Here is a 21,700-nt window from a genome sequence, read left to right as displayed (position 1 = left end):
ATTCGACGTCAAAATCATGAAATAACACCATCACATGTAACATTTCGATGTAGATTTGATAGGTCACTTCTAACTGGGTTGTTTTGCTTGTATTGTGAAATAGAGAGAGAAGATAGCTCAAAAAGAGTTAATTTGAAGTAAAAAAATATCTAATGAAAATATTGGGTATTATTAAATTTATTTATTAAAGCCAAATTAATTAAATATAAAAATTTTAAATGTATTTTCGCATATATTACAATTACATATATAACGTCGAAACATCTGATTATTATTACTGATCTGCAATTGTAGTAATAATATGGTAGTATGATTATATGTTTAACATATTTAAAATGGGAGATGTGGAACATCTATAGTAACAAAATATTGAAAATATTACAAGAAAAAATAATATTACACAATAAAACTAATACTACACAAAAACGTGACTAAATTTTTTATTACATTATTAGATCTATAATGTATTTTGCAGTAAGCAAACTAACAATAATTTAAGATAAATATCAACGAATAAAAATATAAAAATATAAAGAATTGCTTCAATAAATATGATTATTTATGCAAAAAAATAAATGTATGTATCTATTCTATTATATATTGTTTCTATTTGAATCAAAGAAATACTGGCGTACTGTATTTTAATATAGTTTCTTTTGTAAAAAAAAGAACAAAAAAAATTGAGGAAATTTACAGATATTGATGATGAAATATATGTATATATATCAAAGTTAAGAACTGTGAGCAAATGACGCACTCTTAAATACAGTTGCGTAACGAAAAACGTGGGAGAGACAATTAAATTTAGTCTATAAAAACAAGTGATAGCGTGCTGATTATCAAATTATTACGTCAACAAATGTGCCAGTATTAATTCATTATCTAAAAATATCGTTTAAAAAGTTATTTTTTCCTTTTTGAAAATATATAGAAAATATTAATTTGAGTTTATAAGCATTCAATATGAAATGTAAAAACAATCTTTCTGCTTTCTCTATTTATTCCACAAATTTTATCATTTATTGAAACTGTTGTGAGATATTGTAGCTTTAAACGTTAATAACGTTTTTTTATTCAAGATGTTTTCCTCAGTAAATTATTAAAATTATTTGCACGCAATGATTATATTAACATGCAAATTGCATAAGAGAAATTGCGTAATTAAATTCCGTTTGTGCACTGTGTTATAAGTTACTTCTCTTTTCTAATACTCTATATTCTTCTTTACATTTTTTCTATAATTATTCCTCAGAGTATAAATTACATAAACGGATTTGAGCACGTTAATTCTAATCTTCCATCTTTTTGTTCACTTAAAGATGTCATCGAGCGCTAATTGCAGACTGTTCTGTTGCCTTTGCCAAGCAGTTGTTTACAAAAATAATTGCTGTATCGTCGATCAATGTAGTAGATTTTCTCCCATTTTCTCTTAGAGATATCAGCAGTAAATAACAAATAGAGTATTGGACCTAAAACAAATTTTTACGCCTTTTAAATAATGATTCACACACAAGGATATTTTTTTCTTAAAACATGTTTGTACCATAGCTGGAAAAACATATTCCCGTCTATTCTATAAATATTATGACAGAGAACTGTCAAATAGCTGTTACATGTTCTGTGTCTCATAAAAACTTTACATTATCAATGGCACGCAAATTTGCTTAATCGTATTCAGTTAAAATAAAAAGGTCCTATTTAAAACATGATCCGTTTATCCCTATCGTTGCTTTCCACCTGACAGTAGGTTACCTAACGTATAAAAATAATAATTTTAGCTGGAGTGCACCGATTAAACATTTTAAATGCCGGTGCAACTTGTGTGTTTGGTTGGTCAAATATGCAAAAAATGCAGTCCCTCGCTGATACCGCGTGTTTATCTTAGGCACGGTATATCGCACAAATACATATTGGTCTACACAAAGAAGCTCTCATAAATTAGTCGGAGCCAGTGCAACGATGATAATTCGGGTAATATCGTCCTAGTGCAATATTGGGTGGGTGTATGCTTTATGGTATACATTTGCACCAGCTTTACACAACCGTCATATCGATGCGTACCAACCAAAATCGCTGTAAAGTTCTTATGGCAACCTTTAGAGGCAACAACTTCAGCAGAAAATAATTTATATGAGACTGGAATAAATGACTCCCTATAAGTTAAAAAATAAATTAATATTACATTTCTATTTCTTAACAACTGCATTTTAAAGTCTAGCAAACATAAGATGCGCAATTCGGAAGAATTTGTCAATGTATATAAACTTACCTAGAAAATTGTTATTCAGCATTAAGATCTGCTTGTATTTACTGTAATATCTAAAAATTTAGCTAAATACAAATCGAAAAAATTTTATGTTGGGCTGTCAAAACTGTTATGTAAGACATTCAAGCATGACGATATTGTTGAAAAAAATTTTTAACAACTAGCTTAAACGTCTAACATACATTTTTTAATGGTTCAACATAATTATTTTTAAATCTGTATTTCAGCAAAATTGTTCCTTCCGTATAAGTTTTTCTCAAAACGTTTTCAAAATTGGTGATCAAGATATCTTAGAAATCTTTGCAAAAATAAATTTGAAATTTTACATGCTTTTTATAGGTATGTAAATCTAATCTCTAATCAAAGAAACTTTTTTCAATAAGTACTTTCTTTATAGACAAAAAATATCCGTTTTTTCCACAAAAATTTAAATTTCAACTATAAATAAATGCTATTTTATCACCATTCAATTTTTCTGAAAATAATACGATTAAAGACTGGATTAACTGCTTTATAAATCATATCTTGTTGAATTTATGATTTTAGATAATTTGATTCCGAACAACATTTATCATCGCAAATGCTTTTGAAAAAAGATTTCTCGGACATCAACTTTATTACTAATCAATGTTTTTCTTAAAATTACAAAGTATTAAGCATTAATATATAAACAAAAATACTTTTATATAAAAATATAAATACCCCTTTTTTATAAAAATTTGTGTTTTTTTGTCCTTATGACTAGGCATAACCCCTTAAGTTAAAATAAATTTTAAAGCGCTGATTCTAAGAATTTGTGACAACATTTATTTTAGTCATTCTTTTGTTCGATGGCAATACATAAGAAGCGATCCTGCAATATTAAATCTTGAAGTATCAGAACATTTATGCTTATTCGGGAAACAATTTCTCGTAATTAGCATGTATAATTCCGTTAAAAATTGAGAGGACGAATTGAGAAAATCTCTCTTCAATTATTGGTTTAATTGCGATATAAACATTTTTATTATTGTTGTCTACGACACTTCTAACAGCTTGGTACAATTGAACTAATTCCTCTCCAGTTTCAGGAAACGTATATTCAAAATTTAAGGCATAGAGGTTTGATTTTACTTTCGCAGCATATATCTCCGTTTTTTTGTTTTTAGTTGCCACTTTTGCGTCTATGTCTATTTTCATTGATGCGTTACCTGTAAAAAAAAACATATTTTGGTATTATTAATGAAATAGAATAAATTGAGCTTACGCTAAGTTATATCATATTTTTATATTTTATTTTAATAGAAGATTAATATAATAACATTTTACGTACCCTGAATGTGAACTGGTCCCTCATGTGCAAGGGGCATCTCCAGGATGTGTATGTCAAAGTTATACAAAGCATCTATGGTAAAAGTCTTGAATGTGGCATCAATACTAAAGTGGAGTCGGTTAGAATCTACGTAGACCGAGTTTACGACGTAATCACAAAAATTCGTTATTGCTACATCTTTGAGGTAAAGTTTAAACTCGTTTGTATTGTAGATAACCATTTTCTTAATATTTAATGGTATGCCCGAAGAAACATTAAATTCCGGAAATCCTCCACAGACTTTATCCTTCACACTGTTGAGGTTCTCCGCGACGCATTGATTATAGTCAGGATCTTTGCGACCACAAACATGAATGTAGGAAGCTGTAAGAAAACATTCAATTTATTTTCTTTAATCTGCCACTTTAAATTAAATTACTCAGGTAATATACTAACATTGATAATAATTACAATCTTAAATTAAACTAAGATAAAATTAGTTTAAATTTACTAGTAATAACTGATATATTTTTAACTAAAATAGAATATTATGTACACTATTCTATTTGTTCTTAATAACTTCTTATAAGAAATTTTTATTTATGTTGAAAAAAAGTATGTAATGTCAACTTCTCGTACATATCGAAATTGTTGTCGTTTTTTTGTGATTCCGATTGATTAATTCACTGCGTTTATTTTGTGATTGCTTGCCATCGGAGATTGCGTTTTTATCATTTAAATAACAGTAAAATAATTAATTGTGTAATAATTATATTTATAATAATTGTAATTTATTATGCTATAAAAAAGGCATGTAACATTTTAAAAAAGGAAAAGAAGTAAAAAAAGAGAAAGAAGAAAGAATTATTTAAAATAAAGGATAAAAGAGAATAAGGATAGAAGAGCGATCAAAAATTAGCAAAAGTACAAAAAGATTTTTTTAACTCTTATAAATAATACATGTATGAGTTTAGATCTATACAAAAAAATATTGTTGAAAAAAAGCTTTTTTTTGCCTATAAATAGAAACGTAAAAGATATAGTAAATCTTATAAGTTTTGACCTGCTGAACACGATAATGCTATTAGTTTTTATTAAAAATGTTGGATACATCATTCTTTTCAGATTAAATGCTTATTTGTTATCCTCTCCCTGATGTGTAATCTTTAATATCTCCTTAAAAAAAGTAAGAATAAATTTTTTACTTACTCGTTTGACACGCATTGAATTTTGCCGAATGATATAACTGTTTTAAAATATAAATCGCTAATAAGTTAATTTTAATTTGCATTAAAAATGAATAAGTTGTTTAAGTGTATTTAGTTTATACAGAAGTAAACAGATAAAACAACAATCATATTTTTCAAGTAATTAAATATAATTTGATTGACTACAAACGTAAGAACCCCAAATCGCATTTAAATGCTCGGCAAGCAAGCCAATTCAACGACATATCTAGACCAAACTTTCTGTCTACGAAGTAAAGCTGGAATCTTTCACAGCCAATATCTTAGCGTGGAGAAAAAAATAAAGAGAAACTCTCAAAACATTCTGTTTAAACTACCAACTTCCAGATTTACTTTGTATACAGAATATTTAGTTTAGAAGTCTAGATGTATATATTATTAAGCCAGAGTTACTTGATCTATATAAATTGTTTTTATTCAATATTGATCCAATATCTATTCAACATATAAAAAAATTCTTTGAAATGTAAATATTAATATGGTTATACTACATAATTTCAATGCAAAACAATATTTTTGTAGCATGTTAAAAAACATTTTTCGCAAAAAAAATCTCGGGAATTTTCTCTCGAAAATTCCCAAGTGGCCACCCATCTAATTCGTGAACAATGCTTGACTTCTGCTACTGCTGCGAACTAGATCCCTCGTGATGACCTGTGAACACTTTATGCTAATACGTGTGTATAACTGATAGATTAGGTCAATATATGTCGAAAAGATGAAACATGTATAATTAAAGCATAATATTTTTATTAACACATATAAAGTGTTTTTACTGATTTTTTTCTGATTTTCACAAATGCGAAATAGCATTTGGAATAATTCTTCTATCATTCGTATAAATAAGAATACAATTAGAAAAAAAAATCAATATGACACAATAATTAAATCAAATATAAAAAAAATTTTTTTAAACATTTAAAAAGCATTAAAAAAATATTGTCTGATCATTAAGATATAGATCAAGATTCTTTGCCCACAAGCCTATTTCGTATATCGATAATGTTTATGTTTTTGAATTTACACAGCTTTTTATTTTTATTAATTCTTTAGAAAATAAAAAGAATATCGATAATAATTTGTTCAATGTTGCTTCAACGTTACAGTAACATTAAAATTTAATGTAGAAAAATCAATATAGATTCAATATTGAAAAAATATTTACACTTCAACATTCAACATCGCAATATTTTTACAATATCTCCGCAATATTGCATTGCAATTTGCAACATTGCTACAATGTTGCTGCAATGTTTTATGCTGTATGGGTTAATGATTAACGTGTTAAGGGTACGGTCAATGTGACGCTATAAATATTTTAAATCATTCTTTAATTAACAAAATAATACAATTTTTTGTTGTCATTGGTCAATTAAATGCTTCAAAGCATTTGTAGCATCAAATTAATTGTATTTTAAAACGCCATGTGATATATTGTGGCAAGCAACTTAATCGCAAAAATCAGTATTGCTGATGAAATATGCTAATGATATTGCTCATGAAATTTAAAGATGCTAATTCAGAGTCTTTCAGCCAGCAAAAAATCAGCGAAAGTGATAGCTGCAACACTAATTTAATTCTTCAGCCTACCTCGATCCAATCGCCGAAGCAATATGTTGTCTCCATCTCTCTTTTGCGCACTTTGCAAAAACTGGAGAGTGTAAATAATTATTATTCTGCCTTTAGATTCGCTGCAGACCAACACGACATAAATTTAACGAACGTTATATTTATATCCGTAATGTATTGTAAACTTTTTAATGTTTAAAATATTATATAATTAATATAATTGCGTGTGCATAACACAGTTTTATTAAAATAATATATACACCATTGAGTAGTAGATACAAGATTTATAATAGATAATTATTATTATTACTAATTATGTTTCATAAATTTTGTTAAAGTTTTTAATATAATTACAAGGAGAAAGGAAAAGGTAGACTATAATTTCAATAGTAGATATAAATTCGTATAATTTTCAAATTCAACAGAGTCCGTGATTAAAGTTAAATATTGGCGATCAGAATGTATGCACTTGAAATTATAAATACATACTATGCATACATGTGTATAGATAGAAATCACTTCTGATTCCATTAACTGATATTGATTTATGCCTCTGTTAGCTTTTTAAACTCGACACACATATATACTTAGGCATATGTACTATAGCAATTATCATAAATTAAAGCAAAATTTAAATTCTTAAACTATTATACGTCATTAGTACTACTTATAAGAGATATTAATAGTTTGAATTTTCATTGTATATCTGAGAATTGCTTATTCCAAGCAAGAAATGTAAAATAGCAAAGTTATATGCGACAAGAAATAAATTACATTTTGATAACGTTTAAAATTACTCAATGATAATTCGTGAATTGTATAGTTATGAACAAAATAGAATTGAAATAGTAAAAAATTTCTTAGTGCGTTACATAAAATGTTTAATCTATTGTCTAATCCACATATTAAACAGTATTGTTCTTCTAAAATTATACGAAATGAATGCCTCTACGAGTACTTTATTCACGGCAAAGTCTACAGAGTAACTTATAGATAGATATCTGATAAGATAAGGAATCGTTGTATAAGCTAATAATTGCCGTTACCTCTATTAAGTACGTAAGCATTATGATTGAAACAGAGTTTTCCGTCAATTTAAATTTTCCTGGTTTCAAATTTACATTTCAATATTAAGTCATCGCAATCTCGGATATCAGACATGCACTCACGTAGCCTTAATATGTTTTCATCCGACAACTAATATTAATAAATTACAATAAGAATCTCACAAAGATGAATTATATCTATAAGTCAAAAAATAATATTACATTGATATTGTCTTTATGAAGATCCCATTTTTACTCTTCGCGCAAATATGACAGATTTTCAACTCGACTCCGTATACAATAGATATAATATACAATAGTATAATATAAATAAATATAATGTGTACTTACGTAGTGCGGTTGCAACATTCACTGTCAGAACAGCAAAAATAAAAAGCGTACCAAACATTTTCTTGTAAGATTGCTCAAAAACTATAAGAAAAGATCACAATAATCTTGACGAATAAACTGCTTATTTCACGCAAACCACAATTAAACTTCTATTAACAAAGCCCTCCTTGTGAAAAGTTTCCTTTTACTTTTACTCTGATGCTCGTGCGTAGAGTGAATAAAGTGTCCGTTTAAATTCTTCCTCTTTTATTTTATTCAGCATTGTATAAGGTTGGTCACACACAGATTACTTTCACTTTAGCGCTGACAAGTGTATGCGTGACCTTGTTTTATTTTTAATGGACCACAAGAAGGAAATAAGTTTAAGGTAAATACAAAGCAGACAAAAACTAAAATTTTTTTATATGAAAACAGGTTTAAAACAGCAGAATGTTTAAAATAGTGAGGCACTGGATAGGCCGGTTTTTTATACATATATACCTATATACGAGGATCGTTCGATAAGTAAGTAAATTTCAACGAAATGGCACCACAATAAACTGTGTAGTTTATAGCCAAGAAGTAATACTCTTCAAACTGTTTCATACCAAATTTCAGCCAAAAGCAACGCTTTGTTTACGTGTGGCAGACGTTGGAAGTAGTGATAGTTGTCGTAAAAATAAAGCGTTGCTTTTGGCTGAAATTTGGGCAGTTATAAGGAAATTTGGGCTGAAATACGGCAGTTTAAAGAATATTACTTCCTGGTCATACATATACTGCACAGTTTATTGTAGCGCTATTTCGCGGAAGTTTACCTTACTTATCAAACAACCCTCATACATATGTCGCAGGACGGCGATCGTGAAATATAACAAGGGAATAGAATATTTCGTACAATTTACGTTAAATTCGAAAAGCAACCGTTAAAATTACTTCGTTACACTGTATTTAAACATTGTAAGATAATTACTCGTCATTAGAGATTACTGTGTTTCTATAAAAGATGAATTTCAGTTCTGCAGATAATAGAAATTTTTAAAAGTATGTACACCCACAATAATTGATTCTGTCCCTCGGAAAATTTTCCAAACTGAGAAGTCGCTGTCTTTCTACATACTTACGCTTATGATTAATGTAACGACCAATAAACTCTAGTCGTTACATTAATCATAAATTGCGAGTATTTAGAAAGATGATGACTTCTCAGTTTGGAAAGTCTTCTGAGGGACAGAATCAATTACTCACTGTCAGGCCCGACAACTTATCTCACCCGTTGATGTGGAATTTTTGGTTGACAATTAGAGGTAGGAGAGAGTGCAAAGTAACAACTATTTATTATTTTTTATTTATTTTGTACTCTTCGACGCCGTTTACGAATTGCGACGCTCTGTGCTGGTTTCTGCTGACAAATTCATTTATTGCTTTGTCCAAGTTTGGGTTTATATCTTTCACTGTATTCTTATTAATATATAGTACAGCCATACATTGTTTAGTCGCGTTTATAGATAATATATTTAAATTATATATCATATTCTATATTCAAATTAGATGCGTATGCGTAAAACGACTTTACGATAAAGTAAGTCTTAAAATTCTAGACGTTTCTAAACTTCATCAGGAAATAGTTGCTCAAATCTGTTGTAAATTACTTTGTTATAAACTGACATAAACGTTTTAGAGAGCGCTAGTTCTAGCGATGGTTTAATTTTATTTATAATTTCCTTGGCGTTGTCGTTTATAGTTTTGGTAAGAATGTCATGTAATTGACCTAAGCCCTCCTTTTCGTCATCAAATTGAAAAGTGTATTTTGTAATATCTATCTGCGATTTTGTTTTCGATATGTACATCTGTGTTTTGTTGTTCTTGGTTACCTCTTTTAATTGTACTTCCAATTTTACGCCTAGGTCATCTGTAGATAAAAAACACAACTTCAATGAAAAAAAAGAAACAAATTATAAATTTTTTATATTCAAGTAAATATCACTAATCTTAAGTCTTACTTCAATGTAAGATTAATTTACTATCTTATGTACCTGTAGTAACGTGAATTAGTCCTTTATGAGCAAGCGACACCAGTAATTGTATATCAAAGTCATACGTAGCATCCACGGTAATATGTTTAATTAGGGCACCAGCCTCGAAACGAAGCTTATCGCCATGTACGTTAATAAAGGTTATATCAAGATCACAAAAATCTCTTACTTTTGCATCTGTGACAATCAATTTAAGACTATCTCTGTCATAAACAACTATTTTGTCAATAATTATTGGCTCTAAGGGAGAAACGTTAAATTCTGGTAAGCCTTGACTGCAAATCGTATTCTTCACATTATTGATGTTGTCTTTTATGCATTGACCGTAGACATCGTTGGGACTGTTACGCCCACATAAGCGAATGTAGAAAGCTGTAAAAGATTTAAATCTATTTAAAATTTAAAATTTAAATTTAAAAAGTTACCGCTTTTACATCTTATAGATCGTTCAGGTTTTATTATTTTTTTGACCGTTTTTTAGACTCTCAAGCACGCACAGTCTATTGCGAAGGAACGTGGTGCATATGAATATTTGAGTTGATTTCCAATTTCCAATACTTGTTTGTCAGCTGATGAGTGACTATATATTAACACGTTACTTTTTTACTCACGAAAGGGGGACCAAGTAGAATACCAGCGGATTTCGTCTAACTTTAATTGTATTTCAGTACTTACTTCATACTAATTCAGGCAGGACTTAATGTTCAAGTATTCGCAAGAAATGTGCATCGACAATTTCTAGTGAGATGTTTTTTTAATGTCTTTTGTCTTGTTATTATATAACTATAATTATAGTCTTTAAAATATGCACTGAAAGTGCTTAATAGTACTAAAAGAGTACTAAGTACTTGCAGCTGAACTTATTACACGTTTTTACATCAAATTTACACTGCACGTTTCTGTCACTCAAAAATACACATAAAAATGTTACTATACTACTCAAATATATACTAAATAATTTCATAAAACATTTTTTTGTTAAAAAAAAAGGTACCTATTTATTTTCTGTAAATTGAGTTTTTGTCATAATTTATTTTTATGTAATTATATGAAAGATATTTAACTAAATATCTTTAATATGGTATGTATAAATAAACTTCTAAATTTTTAAAAGATATCTTGCCATGTCTTGAGATATTCTGCACATTTTCGAAAAAAATAACTTTTAGCAATTTAAAAGATGTTTTTTGCAACATTTTGAAATTGAGACATCAAATTTCATCATTCAGATATCTGGAGATGTTTTAAATATAGATGTTAGAAACTTAAAACTTAAAACACTTTAATTTATAAATGTATTTAAAATATTTGTCAATGATATTTAGAAAATTTCTCAAAACATTAAAAAAGTTAAAAAAAATTACAAATTAGTTTTTATTACATTTAAAAGTAAGGATCAAAAATTTTCTATCAAATGTTTTTAAAATTTTATAAAAATATATTTATCAAAAATTTTTTAAAAAAGAAAATATATAAAATCACACAAACAATACAAGCACGAAAACCTAGCAGCGACCGTAGAAGGCACTTTGGTTCAATTTGTATCTTTTAAAAATCTTTTAGACATCTTTACGTATCTTTAATGAGATACATAATAATTTTATAAAATTTAATAAAATTAATTAAATTAATACGCACACACGTAATTAGAATACACTTCAACGACTTTATACAAATATGTAATAAATTACTGATCTAGTTATCTAATTAAAATATTCGTTTATTCAAGCGCAAATGTTAACATAAAAAATAAAACCGCTTGAATAAATAAATATTCTAAATAGATAATATCTCTAATTTATTATATGCTCATAAATAAAATCGTTAAACAATATTCTAATAACGTTTGTAGATAAACAAGTTTATCTTTTACACTTCGTTAATTACGTACATTCTTACGCGTTAATGCATACACATCACACAAAAAAATAATTCCTGATAAAATGCATAAATGCTTTAATCTAAGAATATTTTATGCTTAGAATAGCGCCAAGAATAAATAACTTTCGATTAAAAATAATTATTCTTGAAACAAAGCAAAAAAATATTCTTAATTAAAAACAAATTTTATTTTATTTAAAGAATAGAATTGCGCCTGTTTGATATTAAATATGCTTGTAGGAGGATTATTTTATTGCATAGTGTTACAAACTTTTGTAACTAATTTGCAGAGTTGGATAATTAAAAAATTACAAGTCAAATAATAAAGTTAATAACTTTTAATTTAACTTGATAAATTTTAAATGATTTAATCATAACATACAACATTGAAAAATTAAAGAAACATTTCATAAACCTTACATTAATACATTTTAATATTGTATGAAAATTAAAAAAGATTTCTGCAGTGTTACTTGCGATAACGTTGAAATGTCCTAAATTTTAAACTTGAAAATCTTTATGATATTTTGTACTACTTGGAATCGTCTACTGATTTTACTGGTGGAAGAAACAAAAGAAAAAGATTTCAAATAATGTGATTGAGTTTGTCGTGAGAACAATATGATATTAGAATACGATCTTAAGAATAAAATATACTTCGCACAGATATATTTATTATTGATGCAAATAAACAGTTGTAATTACAGAAAACATTTCATACTTAAATAAAAATAAATAGCTTTTAAGAATAAAAATATATGTGAATTATGAATTTATTTTTTTGTGTGATGGCGACATGAATAAATGTGTAGCAAATACTATTAATTACTCACGTATGTCATTTGCAGCATATGCAGCTGTTACGAATACAAAAGCAAAAAATAATGCAAACATTTTTCAAAAAAAAATTTTCTTGCGAAGTAATACACAAAACTTCACCGATACGATCTTAACGAATATACGACAAACGATGAATCAAGCGCAAATGCGAACTAATCTTCTACAGAGATTCTGAGAACTGCTATGTATTTGTAGAACTGTTTCTTATTTCTTTTTTTTCAAACTAACCTTTTCCAAGCCCATTCTAATTTTAATAAACATGCATAGAATAAATCATTTTATCTTTCAGTGTGTTTACCTATATACTCTGCGCATGATCATTTGCTTAATTAATTTGTAGTAGGAATCTCAGAAATGTGAATTTTTAATTTTCATTGGAATAGCCAATCGAGGAGAGAAAAAAATTATGCAAGTAAAAAAGTTTAAAATCAGCATGTTTTACATACATAATTGTTCATACATATGTATTGTATTCTATACGAAAATAAACTATTTATAAAATAATTATCACTACGTGATAACTTTGTAATTAAAGCAAACAAAATAAAAACACTGGACAAGACACTAAACTGATTGTATTATATACTTTTCTTCATATTTGTACCATTTAAGTTTGTAAAATTAAAAATATTTTAAATAAAAATATATATCTCAGTCTATATAATTAATTAAAGTTATAATGCTCCTATGATTTTCAGCGTAAAATACTCAAAGCTATATAAACTAAAAATAAAAATATATTTTATTGTATAAAATAACACACACACACACACACACACATATATATATATATTTAAATTTTTGGGCCTTACAATAATCACTACATTATTACGAAAGTGATTATTGACTTTCAATTCCATGAGCAATCGTTTCTACATACTTTTCAATATTTATTTTTTATTAGTTTTACATTGTACAGCTATATAGTAAAACAAAATATTTTTTTATATTACTAATTATATAAACTAATATTTATTTACATTAATTTAATACTTATTTTGTATTAATCATTTTTTAAATAATTTGTTTTTTGAAATAAATATATAAATTATTTATTTAACATTAATTTGGTATTAATTATTGAAAATAACTATTTAAAATAAATCAATAAAGTTTTTTCATACTTAATTTAATCAAATAATCAAAAAATAACTTTTAATAATCATTTTGTAACAATTATGATGTCATTTTAAAATCATATTAATATTTTGTTTGTTTTCGAATAATGCTAATGTCAATGATACTTAACTTTCAAGTATTATAACTGGAAAATTTTTAATGAAAAAGTACTTTATTATTGTGTTTTGGAATGCCACAACTTCAGATACAAGGATATTCTAAAAATGGGGGTTTGCATTAAAAAAAAGAACAAAGTTAATATCGATTTTACCGATAAAAGTTCCGTAACCGACATAACCGATAGCACCATCTTACTTGCCTCCTTCGAAGCAAAGAAATTTGACAACTAGAACAACTTTTTCGTAAAATATCTTTAGAGATACTTGAATGTCTTATATTATCTAAAATGTCTCATTCTATATACCAACCTGATCTATCCATATATTAATACAAAGTGTTCAAAGATCATCACTTAAATAGCAGTTCGCAGAAGATAAGCAACATTGATAGTGGTCTATCAGACTTATTATTAGCTAGGTGATTTCCGAAGAATAATTCTTAAGAAAAAATCTTTGTGAAGCTAGTACGCTCACTATTATATTTAAAAAATTCTTTTTCATAAAAAAAAAAATATTTTTACAATGTTAAATTAATATTGGTTTGCTCATAGTTTAAGTAATATAACAAAAAAATTTTAATAATCCTTTTTTTAATAGGAATAGCTTAATTATTTTTCTATTTTTCCATAGTTTCCGTCATAAATTATTCAATAATTATCTACATAGATCTAGAATAATCTAATAGTTCTTTCCATAATCCGCGTAAAAACTACGACTGAACAATCCAATAATTCTATCAATGATAGTTATGTAATACTTCATTTCTGCGTAGGATCATACAATTAATTTTTTCTTTTACTGTAATTAAATGATTCATTTATTTCAGGGTCTTGATTTCAAGACTGTCTAACTTAAATACAACTACATTTATATTTCTTCATATTTGTCAGTTATATCTATATTTATCAAACATAAATTTTACGAACAATAAATAAAGAGTAAAAGTAAAATTTTCTTTTCGACAAATAGTTAAATTTCCATTTAAACAAAAATTTTAATAGCAATAAAGGAGTTATAATTTCACCTTAAATTTCGCAAATACAACTTTTTATATTAAAAGTATATATTCTAATGTTAATGTCAAAAATAAAATTACAAAAACAACATTAACAACAAAATAGGCAGAATTAATTCTATCTTTAAAAAAACTGTGTTTTAGCTGCAATTTTGAATTTAAATTTAATTGTTTATTATTACAAGTAATAAAAAAGATTATCAATATTGTTTCACTTGATTATTATACGTTGAATAAAATTGTTTTTCTTCTTTTAAGAACTTGAAATTATACTTTCAACAAAGTAATACTTATGTGTGTAAAAAAAATTAACCATAGATATAATTTTTTTTTTTTCCATACACGAAGAGAGTAATCAGACGTCCGGGCCAATACCATACAAATAGGCAACATGAAACAACCATGATTTACCAGCATTTGTATCATGCGGAATATCATAAACTCATGTCTCCTACTTCACTAATCCGGAAATACGTGTATCATTGCCGCTCTCAAACTGACTACTGTGGTTTCCTGTCTCTGGATTTTCTCCACCCATGCGTTTAGGACAATCTCCAGGGCCGACTCCCTAGTCTCAGAAAGAATGTATGGTAAAAAAAACGTCCCCTCCGGCTTGTATCTCTCTAGACGTATCTACTATGATAACCTTGAAATAACAAGGTATTTCCATGTACTCGTACACCAGCGATTCTGTAATAGTATTTCACAGCAGTTAAAGGCGTTAAAAATGTCTGAAAACAACCGTGACAGAGAAGCAATTTCCAAAGACTAGGTCAAGAGTCTCTCGCAGTTTCAAAATTACATCAATTGTAGATCTGCCAGAACGAAATCCATACTGCGAATCCAATAAATTAATATTGGAATTTAAGCATTGAGTGAATCTTTTAAGTAAAATTCTTGCGAGAAATTTTTCCTTCTCGCTGAGAAGGGAACAGGTCTGTATGAATTTATAAATATTATATATCACATACCACAGATTAATATTTTTATTCGGATAAGCATATCGAAGTAATACAAAGTAAATTACATTTTTATTTGACTATTCTATAGAAATCTGTATTGTTGCGCTAATTATTTGTCTGTAACAATTAAACGATGTTTCCTTTCATCATTCAATTGGAATACATAATATTTTGCTAAGTTCAACCCTTTTTTGAAATCTAAATATTGCGACACAAAGTGTTTTCCGATAAATTTTTTGTCACTAAAAACTAATCTGGTAGCCAAAATTGGCTATCAAGTAATAAGTTTGAGAAAAATGTAGTCAAAGAGATAAAAAAATTGATGAATTTTTGGATTTTTAGGACGTTGTAGCACCGATAACAACAATTTTTAAACGCACGTTAAAACTAAAAGTTGGTACTTTTCTATGGTGCTTTTTTATTAATGAAATTTTAAAAAAAATTGATGCCATTGCTATAGCGTCTTAGAAATTGTCTTTTTTCTACCTCTTTGACGCCATTTTTCTCAAAATTGTAACGCGATAACTAACTTTAGCCGCCAGCTTTGTTGTCAGCGACCAAAAATCCATCAAAAAACAGTTTGTTTATTAAATTATAAAGAATATCTGTTTTTGTATTAATAAATTATTATTAATATATGGATTATATTATAGATAATACATTTAAATTATACTTTTTATTTAAATCGGATGCATATGCATAAAAAGGACTTTACGACAAATAAGTCTTAAAATTCTAATTGCTTTTATGCATCATTAGGAAACAATTGCTCAAATCTGTTATAAAATACTTTCTTTAAAACCGACATCAACAGTTTGGATATCGCCTGTTCAAATGATGGATTAAGTTTACTTATAATTTCCTTGGAGTTGTTGTTTATAGTTTGAGAAAGAACTTCATGCAGTTGAGCTAAGTTATCCTCTTTGTCATTAAATTCAAAAACAAAATTTTTAATATTTAATTTTGTTTTTACTTTCGATGCGTATATTTCTGTTTTACCGTTCTTCGTTACCTCTTTCAATTCTACGTCCATCGTTGCGGTTGCGTCATCTGCAGATGAAAACATAATTTCAATGAAAGAAGAATAAATTAAAATTTTTCATATTGATGTAAATATCACTAAACTTAAGTCTTATTTTAATGTAAGATTAACTATCTTATGTACATACTTGTAGTAACGTGAAATAGTCCTTTATTAGCAAGTGATACTAGTAATTGTATATCGAAGTTATACGTGCCGTCCATGACAATACGATCATATTTGAGAGCAAACTCAAAACGAAGCTTATCAGAAGACACGTTATTAGAGGTTATTTCAAAATCACAAAAATCTGTTAGTTTTACATCTTCGACGCTCAATTTAAGATTATTAGTGTCATAAATAACTATTTTGTCAATAGTTATTGGCTGACTGGGAGGAACGTTAAATTCTGGTAACCCTTTACTGCAAATCGTACTCTTCACATTATCTATGTTAGCTTTCATGCATTGACCGTAGACATCGTTGGGACTGTTACGTCCACACAAGCGAATGTAGGAAGCTGTAAAAGATTTAAATCTATTTAAAAATTAAAATTTAGATATAAAGAATTTTTTTAATTCAAATTTATTTTAGCTTGTAATTTGTATTAAATATTTAATATAGTAATAAGATGAAAAAAACGAAAAGAGAGAATTTTCCTATTAATTCCATAATAGTCTTCCAAAATTGACACTACAATTTTCTTAACTTGAAAAGGAATTCTTTTTTAAAAGATAGATTAGTCATGAAATTAGTAGTAAATGTTCTTAATTTTTATAAGGATTTATAAGTAAGATGAGATTTTATAGGATTTACTCTAGAGCTTACTCTAAAATATTGAAGAAAAAGTGTTCCAATAAACTGATTAACAATATCAATAACTGATAATGTTTCATTTCACTGATGTTTCATTTCATTGATGATGTTTCATTTTACTGATGAAATGTCACTGACATATAGCTAAATCAGTTTATTGGAACACTTTTCCTTAAGAGCGAAATTCATTAAAACATTTTATGTTTTGGACCCATTATAAAAATAAAAAAAGAATTATAAAAATTAAAAATATTGATCTCCAAATGTTATTCAAGACGATTAAATTAGCTTATCTTGAGTTAGTTTTTATCATTGTTAATATGTAATGTCACAATATTTAAGATTTTACGCATCATAAACCAAATTGTACTGACTATGTTAAATTATAACGATATTATTGTTGCAAACGCAATTGAAATATAAACTACATAAAATGTTATATTGTTCAGAAAGAATAAATTTCTAATTTTAAAGATTATTCTAGAAAAATGAATACCAAATAGCCAAACCAGTTGAAAACAGACCTTGCAAAATGTTATTACAAATCTTGTTAGTAAAAGAAAATACAAATTTTATTACAGAATTTGATTTTATTAGGTAACATTAACAAAATACTAGCAGATATATAAAAAAATCTGAGAATGATGATATAATTTGACAGCAAATATATTCCTGTAATTAGACAGCAAATTAGTGACAACAATTAGAATCTGCGCAATGCAACTTAATGGTAGATTGGTAATAAAAATAGAGCCAATCTATCCAGTACAGTGTTGTCATCAATTTGTCGATGAAAATTGGAGGAAGATCTGCCCTAAATATAACTGCGTAAGAAAAAAAATTCCGTTTCACCTGTAAAATTTGTCAACATTTTATTTAACTTAAAATCTACATAATCGGACATATCACGTTTCTGTATTGTCTAATCGTGCACAACAATATAATGTTACATAAAGCTTTCTCAGTTGTAAAGTTTGATGTAAATTTATTGTCAGATACGCAAAACTTGTTCGCTTTTCGTTACTAATTTACTGTTTTGTTATATGCACAGACTTTACCAGCAATACATAGGTTTATTGTGACATAGGTGATTCCGGAATAATTATCAATCTTTAAACAAGTTTGATATTAACTTGATGACAGTTTGCTGACAAAAGTATGTTTTATGACTATTATCAAGTAGATCTTATTTATTTTTCTTTTGCGTAAATGTTCCAGCGAGCGAGATAAATATTTGAGTGAACGTACTGTACGCTGTACACTTATTTATTTATTTACGAAATAGCTAAACAGATAATTACAATAAAACGTTGTATAAGTTTCAAATTTTATTATGTGTAACTTTTTATAAATTGCCACTAAATAGTTGTCTAATTATAAAAATATATTTGCCCGTAATTTGCTGTAAAATTATGTCTGTATTGTCAGCAGAATTTTGTTATATAACTGCTATTATTTTGTTGACATCACCTAATGTATCAAATTGTATAATTCACTTGTATTCTTCTTGCTAACCAGATTTGTAAGAACATTTTGCAAGTCATCTTGAATACTTAATGTATTTACACAAAAATTGAAATTTTCCTTAACGTTGTGAAAAAGAATTTAATTTCTAATGACAAATAGAATAAATAAACTATAAAAATATGTTAGTAAGTAACAATATTTTCTTATTCGCATAACTTTTGTATGTATATAGCTTATTTGTAGTGTTAATATTAAATACAATTCAAAATTTGCAAAAATATTTACTTTGCAAGAGCTATATTTCCTTAAATTAAGATTTGTTAGGTTTTAAAATTTTAAATTTTATAAAATTATATTCAATTTTATAAAATTTTATAAAATTATATTCAACAAAATTTTTTTTTTAATGTTTTAGACAATTTTATGTATTTTTAATGAAATACATAATTAATAATTTTATAAGATTAAATAAAATTTATAAAATTAATACATACAAACGGAATTGGAATACAATTCAATGACTTTATGTACGAGCATATAATAAATTACTGATGTTTTCTAGTTAAAATATTCGTTTATTCAAGCGAAAATCTTAATATAAAAAATAAAATTGCTCGAATAAATAAATATTTAAAACAGATAAAATTTGTAATTTATTATATGCTTGAATATATGAAGTCGTTAAATTGTATTCTAACAACGTTTGTAGATAAGCAAGCTTATCTTTTACATTTTGTTATTGTTAATACGTACATATCTACGCGTTAATGTACAGGGTGACCCATGGGAATGTGTTGAAAGTAAATAGTTATTACTTCGTAACAAATAGGCCGAATAAAATGAATTAATTTTGTAGAGAAAACTTGTCAATTTTATTACCATATATATGAAAAAGAAATATAATAATTTAACAATTGAAATACACAATATTAAAAAAAAAAAAATTTTGCTTGCGCATATGAATTAATGGTATATGTTTTCAAAGTGTTGTCCATTAGAATTAGCACAGAACTGCAATCGTTTGCAAAAACTTTGAAATACATTATCTAACATAGATGTAGGAATGCTGCGAGTGCATTTTTTAATACTATTTATCAGCTCTGCGGTGTTTTGAGGTTGTACGGCGTAACATTTGTCTTTGAGGTAACCCCAAAGAAAAAAATCACACGGGTTCAAATCAGGTGAATAAGGAGGCCATTCCAGACCTCCATGAGCTCTCGGGTATCCTAATCCAATTACTCTGTTGCCATACACTTCATGTATCGATTCAAAGACTTCGCATGTACGATGTGGGGTCGCGCCATCCTGCATAAAATGGAAGTTCTTTACTAATTCGCGTTTCTTTGCATGGGGAAAGAATTTAGTTTCCAATAATTCTTTATAACTTTGACTAGTCACAGTTCCTTCAAAAAATTGCAGGTAGACCCCTTTTACAGAAATTGCAGCCCACGCGGAAACCTTTTGAGGATGAAGAGGAACGGCAATAGACACGTTTGGATTTTCCTGTCCCCAAAACCGATAATTTTGTTTGTTGACATATCCGTTTAACCAAAAGTGAGCTTTATTCGTAAATATTATTTGTTTTCCATCGAGTTCCTCACTTTCAAACATATTGGTTATTACCTTACAAAACTCAACTCGTTTTTCCATCGCTTTCTCCGTCAGCAATTGATGTGTAGTGATTTTGTACGGATGCAGTTTAATGACGTCTCTCATTATTTTTCGGAGAGTTTCTCGCTTTAAATCCAAAACCTGAGCAGCTTTCCTAATCGAGGTGTTTGGATTTTTGTCAAAATAATTTCTAACGTCATCAATTGTTTCGTCCGTTGTAACGGTACGAGATGGACCAGGTAAATCATGTCTACGATCGTTTAAAGTGCCATACATACCAAAATTATCAATAATCCTGCCAAAAAATTATCAATAATCCTGCCAAATATCGACAAATAAAAATAAAATCTCACCTAACCAACATTGAAATGCTGACGCGATTCCAGGGAGAGGGAGCGTGGGTAAAAAGTATCAAAAACACCTTCTGAGTATTGTTTCGCTTGAAACTTTTTTAGATCCATATTTACTACGGAATCCACGATACGCTTGACTATAGTTTTTGCCTCTACTATAGAAGCACTCGATCAGAAACACTTTTTCTTCGATGCTTAGCGCGTCCATCCTATAACTCGCAAATCGGTTTATACGACGGTTCAAATGAAATTGACGGGTCTTAGGTAGCGGACCCTAGTCGGTAAAACAGTTACCGAAATCGAGGAGGGGATATATAACCGTTTACTTTCAACACATTCCCATTGGTCACCCTGTATATACATGGCGACAGGAATAAATGTGTAGCAAATACTATTATTTACTCACGTAGGTCATTTGCAGCATATGTAGTTGTTATGAATACAAAAGCAAAGAACGCTGCAAACATTTTTCAAACAAAGATTTTCTTGCAAAGTAGGATGTACACAAAATTACACCGAAATGATCTTAATGAATGCGAAATACGGCGAACGATCAAGCGCTAGCGTGAACTGAGTTCTACAGAGCTTCTGAGAGCTGATATATATTGTAGAATCCCTCTTTGCAAAATATTCTCTCCACACCCACTCTAGTTTTAACAAACAGTAGAATAATTCCTACTATATAATGTATACAGTGTATTTTCTTACTCTGCG

At 27.7% G+C, this 21,700-nt stretch overlaps 4 protein-coding genes across 4 annotated transcripts in view; all 4 read right to left on the bottom strand.

Annotated features, from left to right (window-relative positions):
• The window catches only part of LOC105203826 (juvenile hormone-binding protein), a 423,181-nt gene that overhangs the window by 22,326 nt on the left and 379,155 nt on the right, over window positions 1-21,700 (bottom strand). The gene's annotated exons all lie outside the window — the stretch shown is intronic.
• Window positions 2,959-8,857, bottom strand: LOC105203863. The gene is made up of 3 exons (XM_011172786.3): window positions 7,771-8,857; window positions 3,579-3,941; window positions 2,959-3,456 (listed from the first exon to the last, which is right to left on the bottom strand). The coding sequence occupies exons 1-3, from the start codon at window positions 7,826-7,828 to the stop codon at window positions 3,158-3,160; spliced, it is 720 nt and encodes a 239-aa protein (XP_011171088.1). The 5' UTR covers window positions 7,829-8,857; the 3' UTR covers window positions 2,959-3,157.
• LOC105203822 lies at window positions 9,065-12,984 on the bottom strand. Its single transcript, XM_011172736.3, has 3 exons — window positions 12,497-12,984; window positions 9,783-10,154; window positions 9,065-9,658 (listed from the first exon to the last, which is right to left on the bottom strand). Exons 1-3 carry the CDS (start codon window positions 12,555-12,557, stop codon window positions 9,354-9,356), a joined length of 738 nt encoding a protein of 245 aa, XP_011171038.1. The 5' UTR covers window positions 12,558-12,984; the 3' UTR covers window positions 9,065-9,353.
• Window positions 15,718-21,659, bottom strand: LOC113002644. Its single transcript, XM_026135237.2, has 3 exons — window positions 21,393-21,659; window positions 16,888-17,259; window positions 15,718-16,768 (listed from the first exon to the last, which is right to left on the bottom strand). The coding sequence occupies exons 1-3, from the start codon at window positions 21,451-21,453 to the stop codon at window positions 16,464-16,466; spliced, it is 738 nt and encodes a 245-aa protein (XP_025991022.1). The 5' UTR covers window positions 21,454-21,659; the 3' UTR covers window positions 15,718-16,463.

Source organism: Solenopsis invicta, chromosome 6 (assembly GCF_016802725.1).
Source record: "Solenopsis invicta isolate M01_SB chromosome 6, UNIL_Sinv_3.0, whole genome shotgun sequence".
NCBI lineage: Eukaryota > Metazoa > Arthropoda > Insecta > Hymenoptera > Formicidae > Solenopsis > Solenopsis invicta.
Note: the sequence above shows the minus strand (reverse complement) of the source record. Positions and strands in the feature narration are given on the sequence as shown.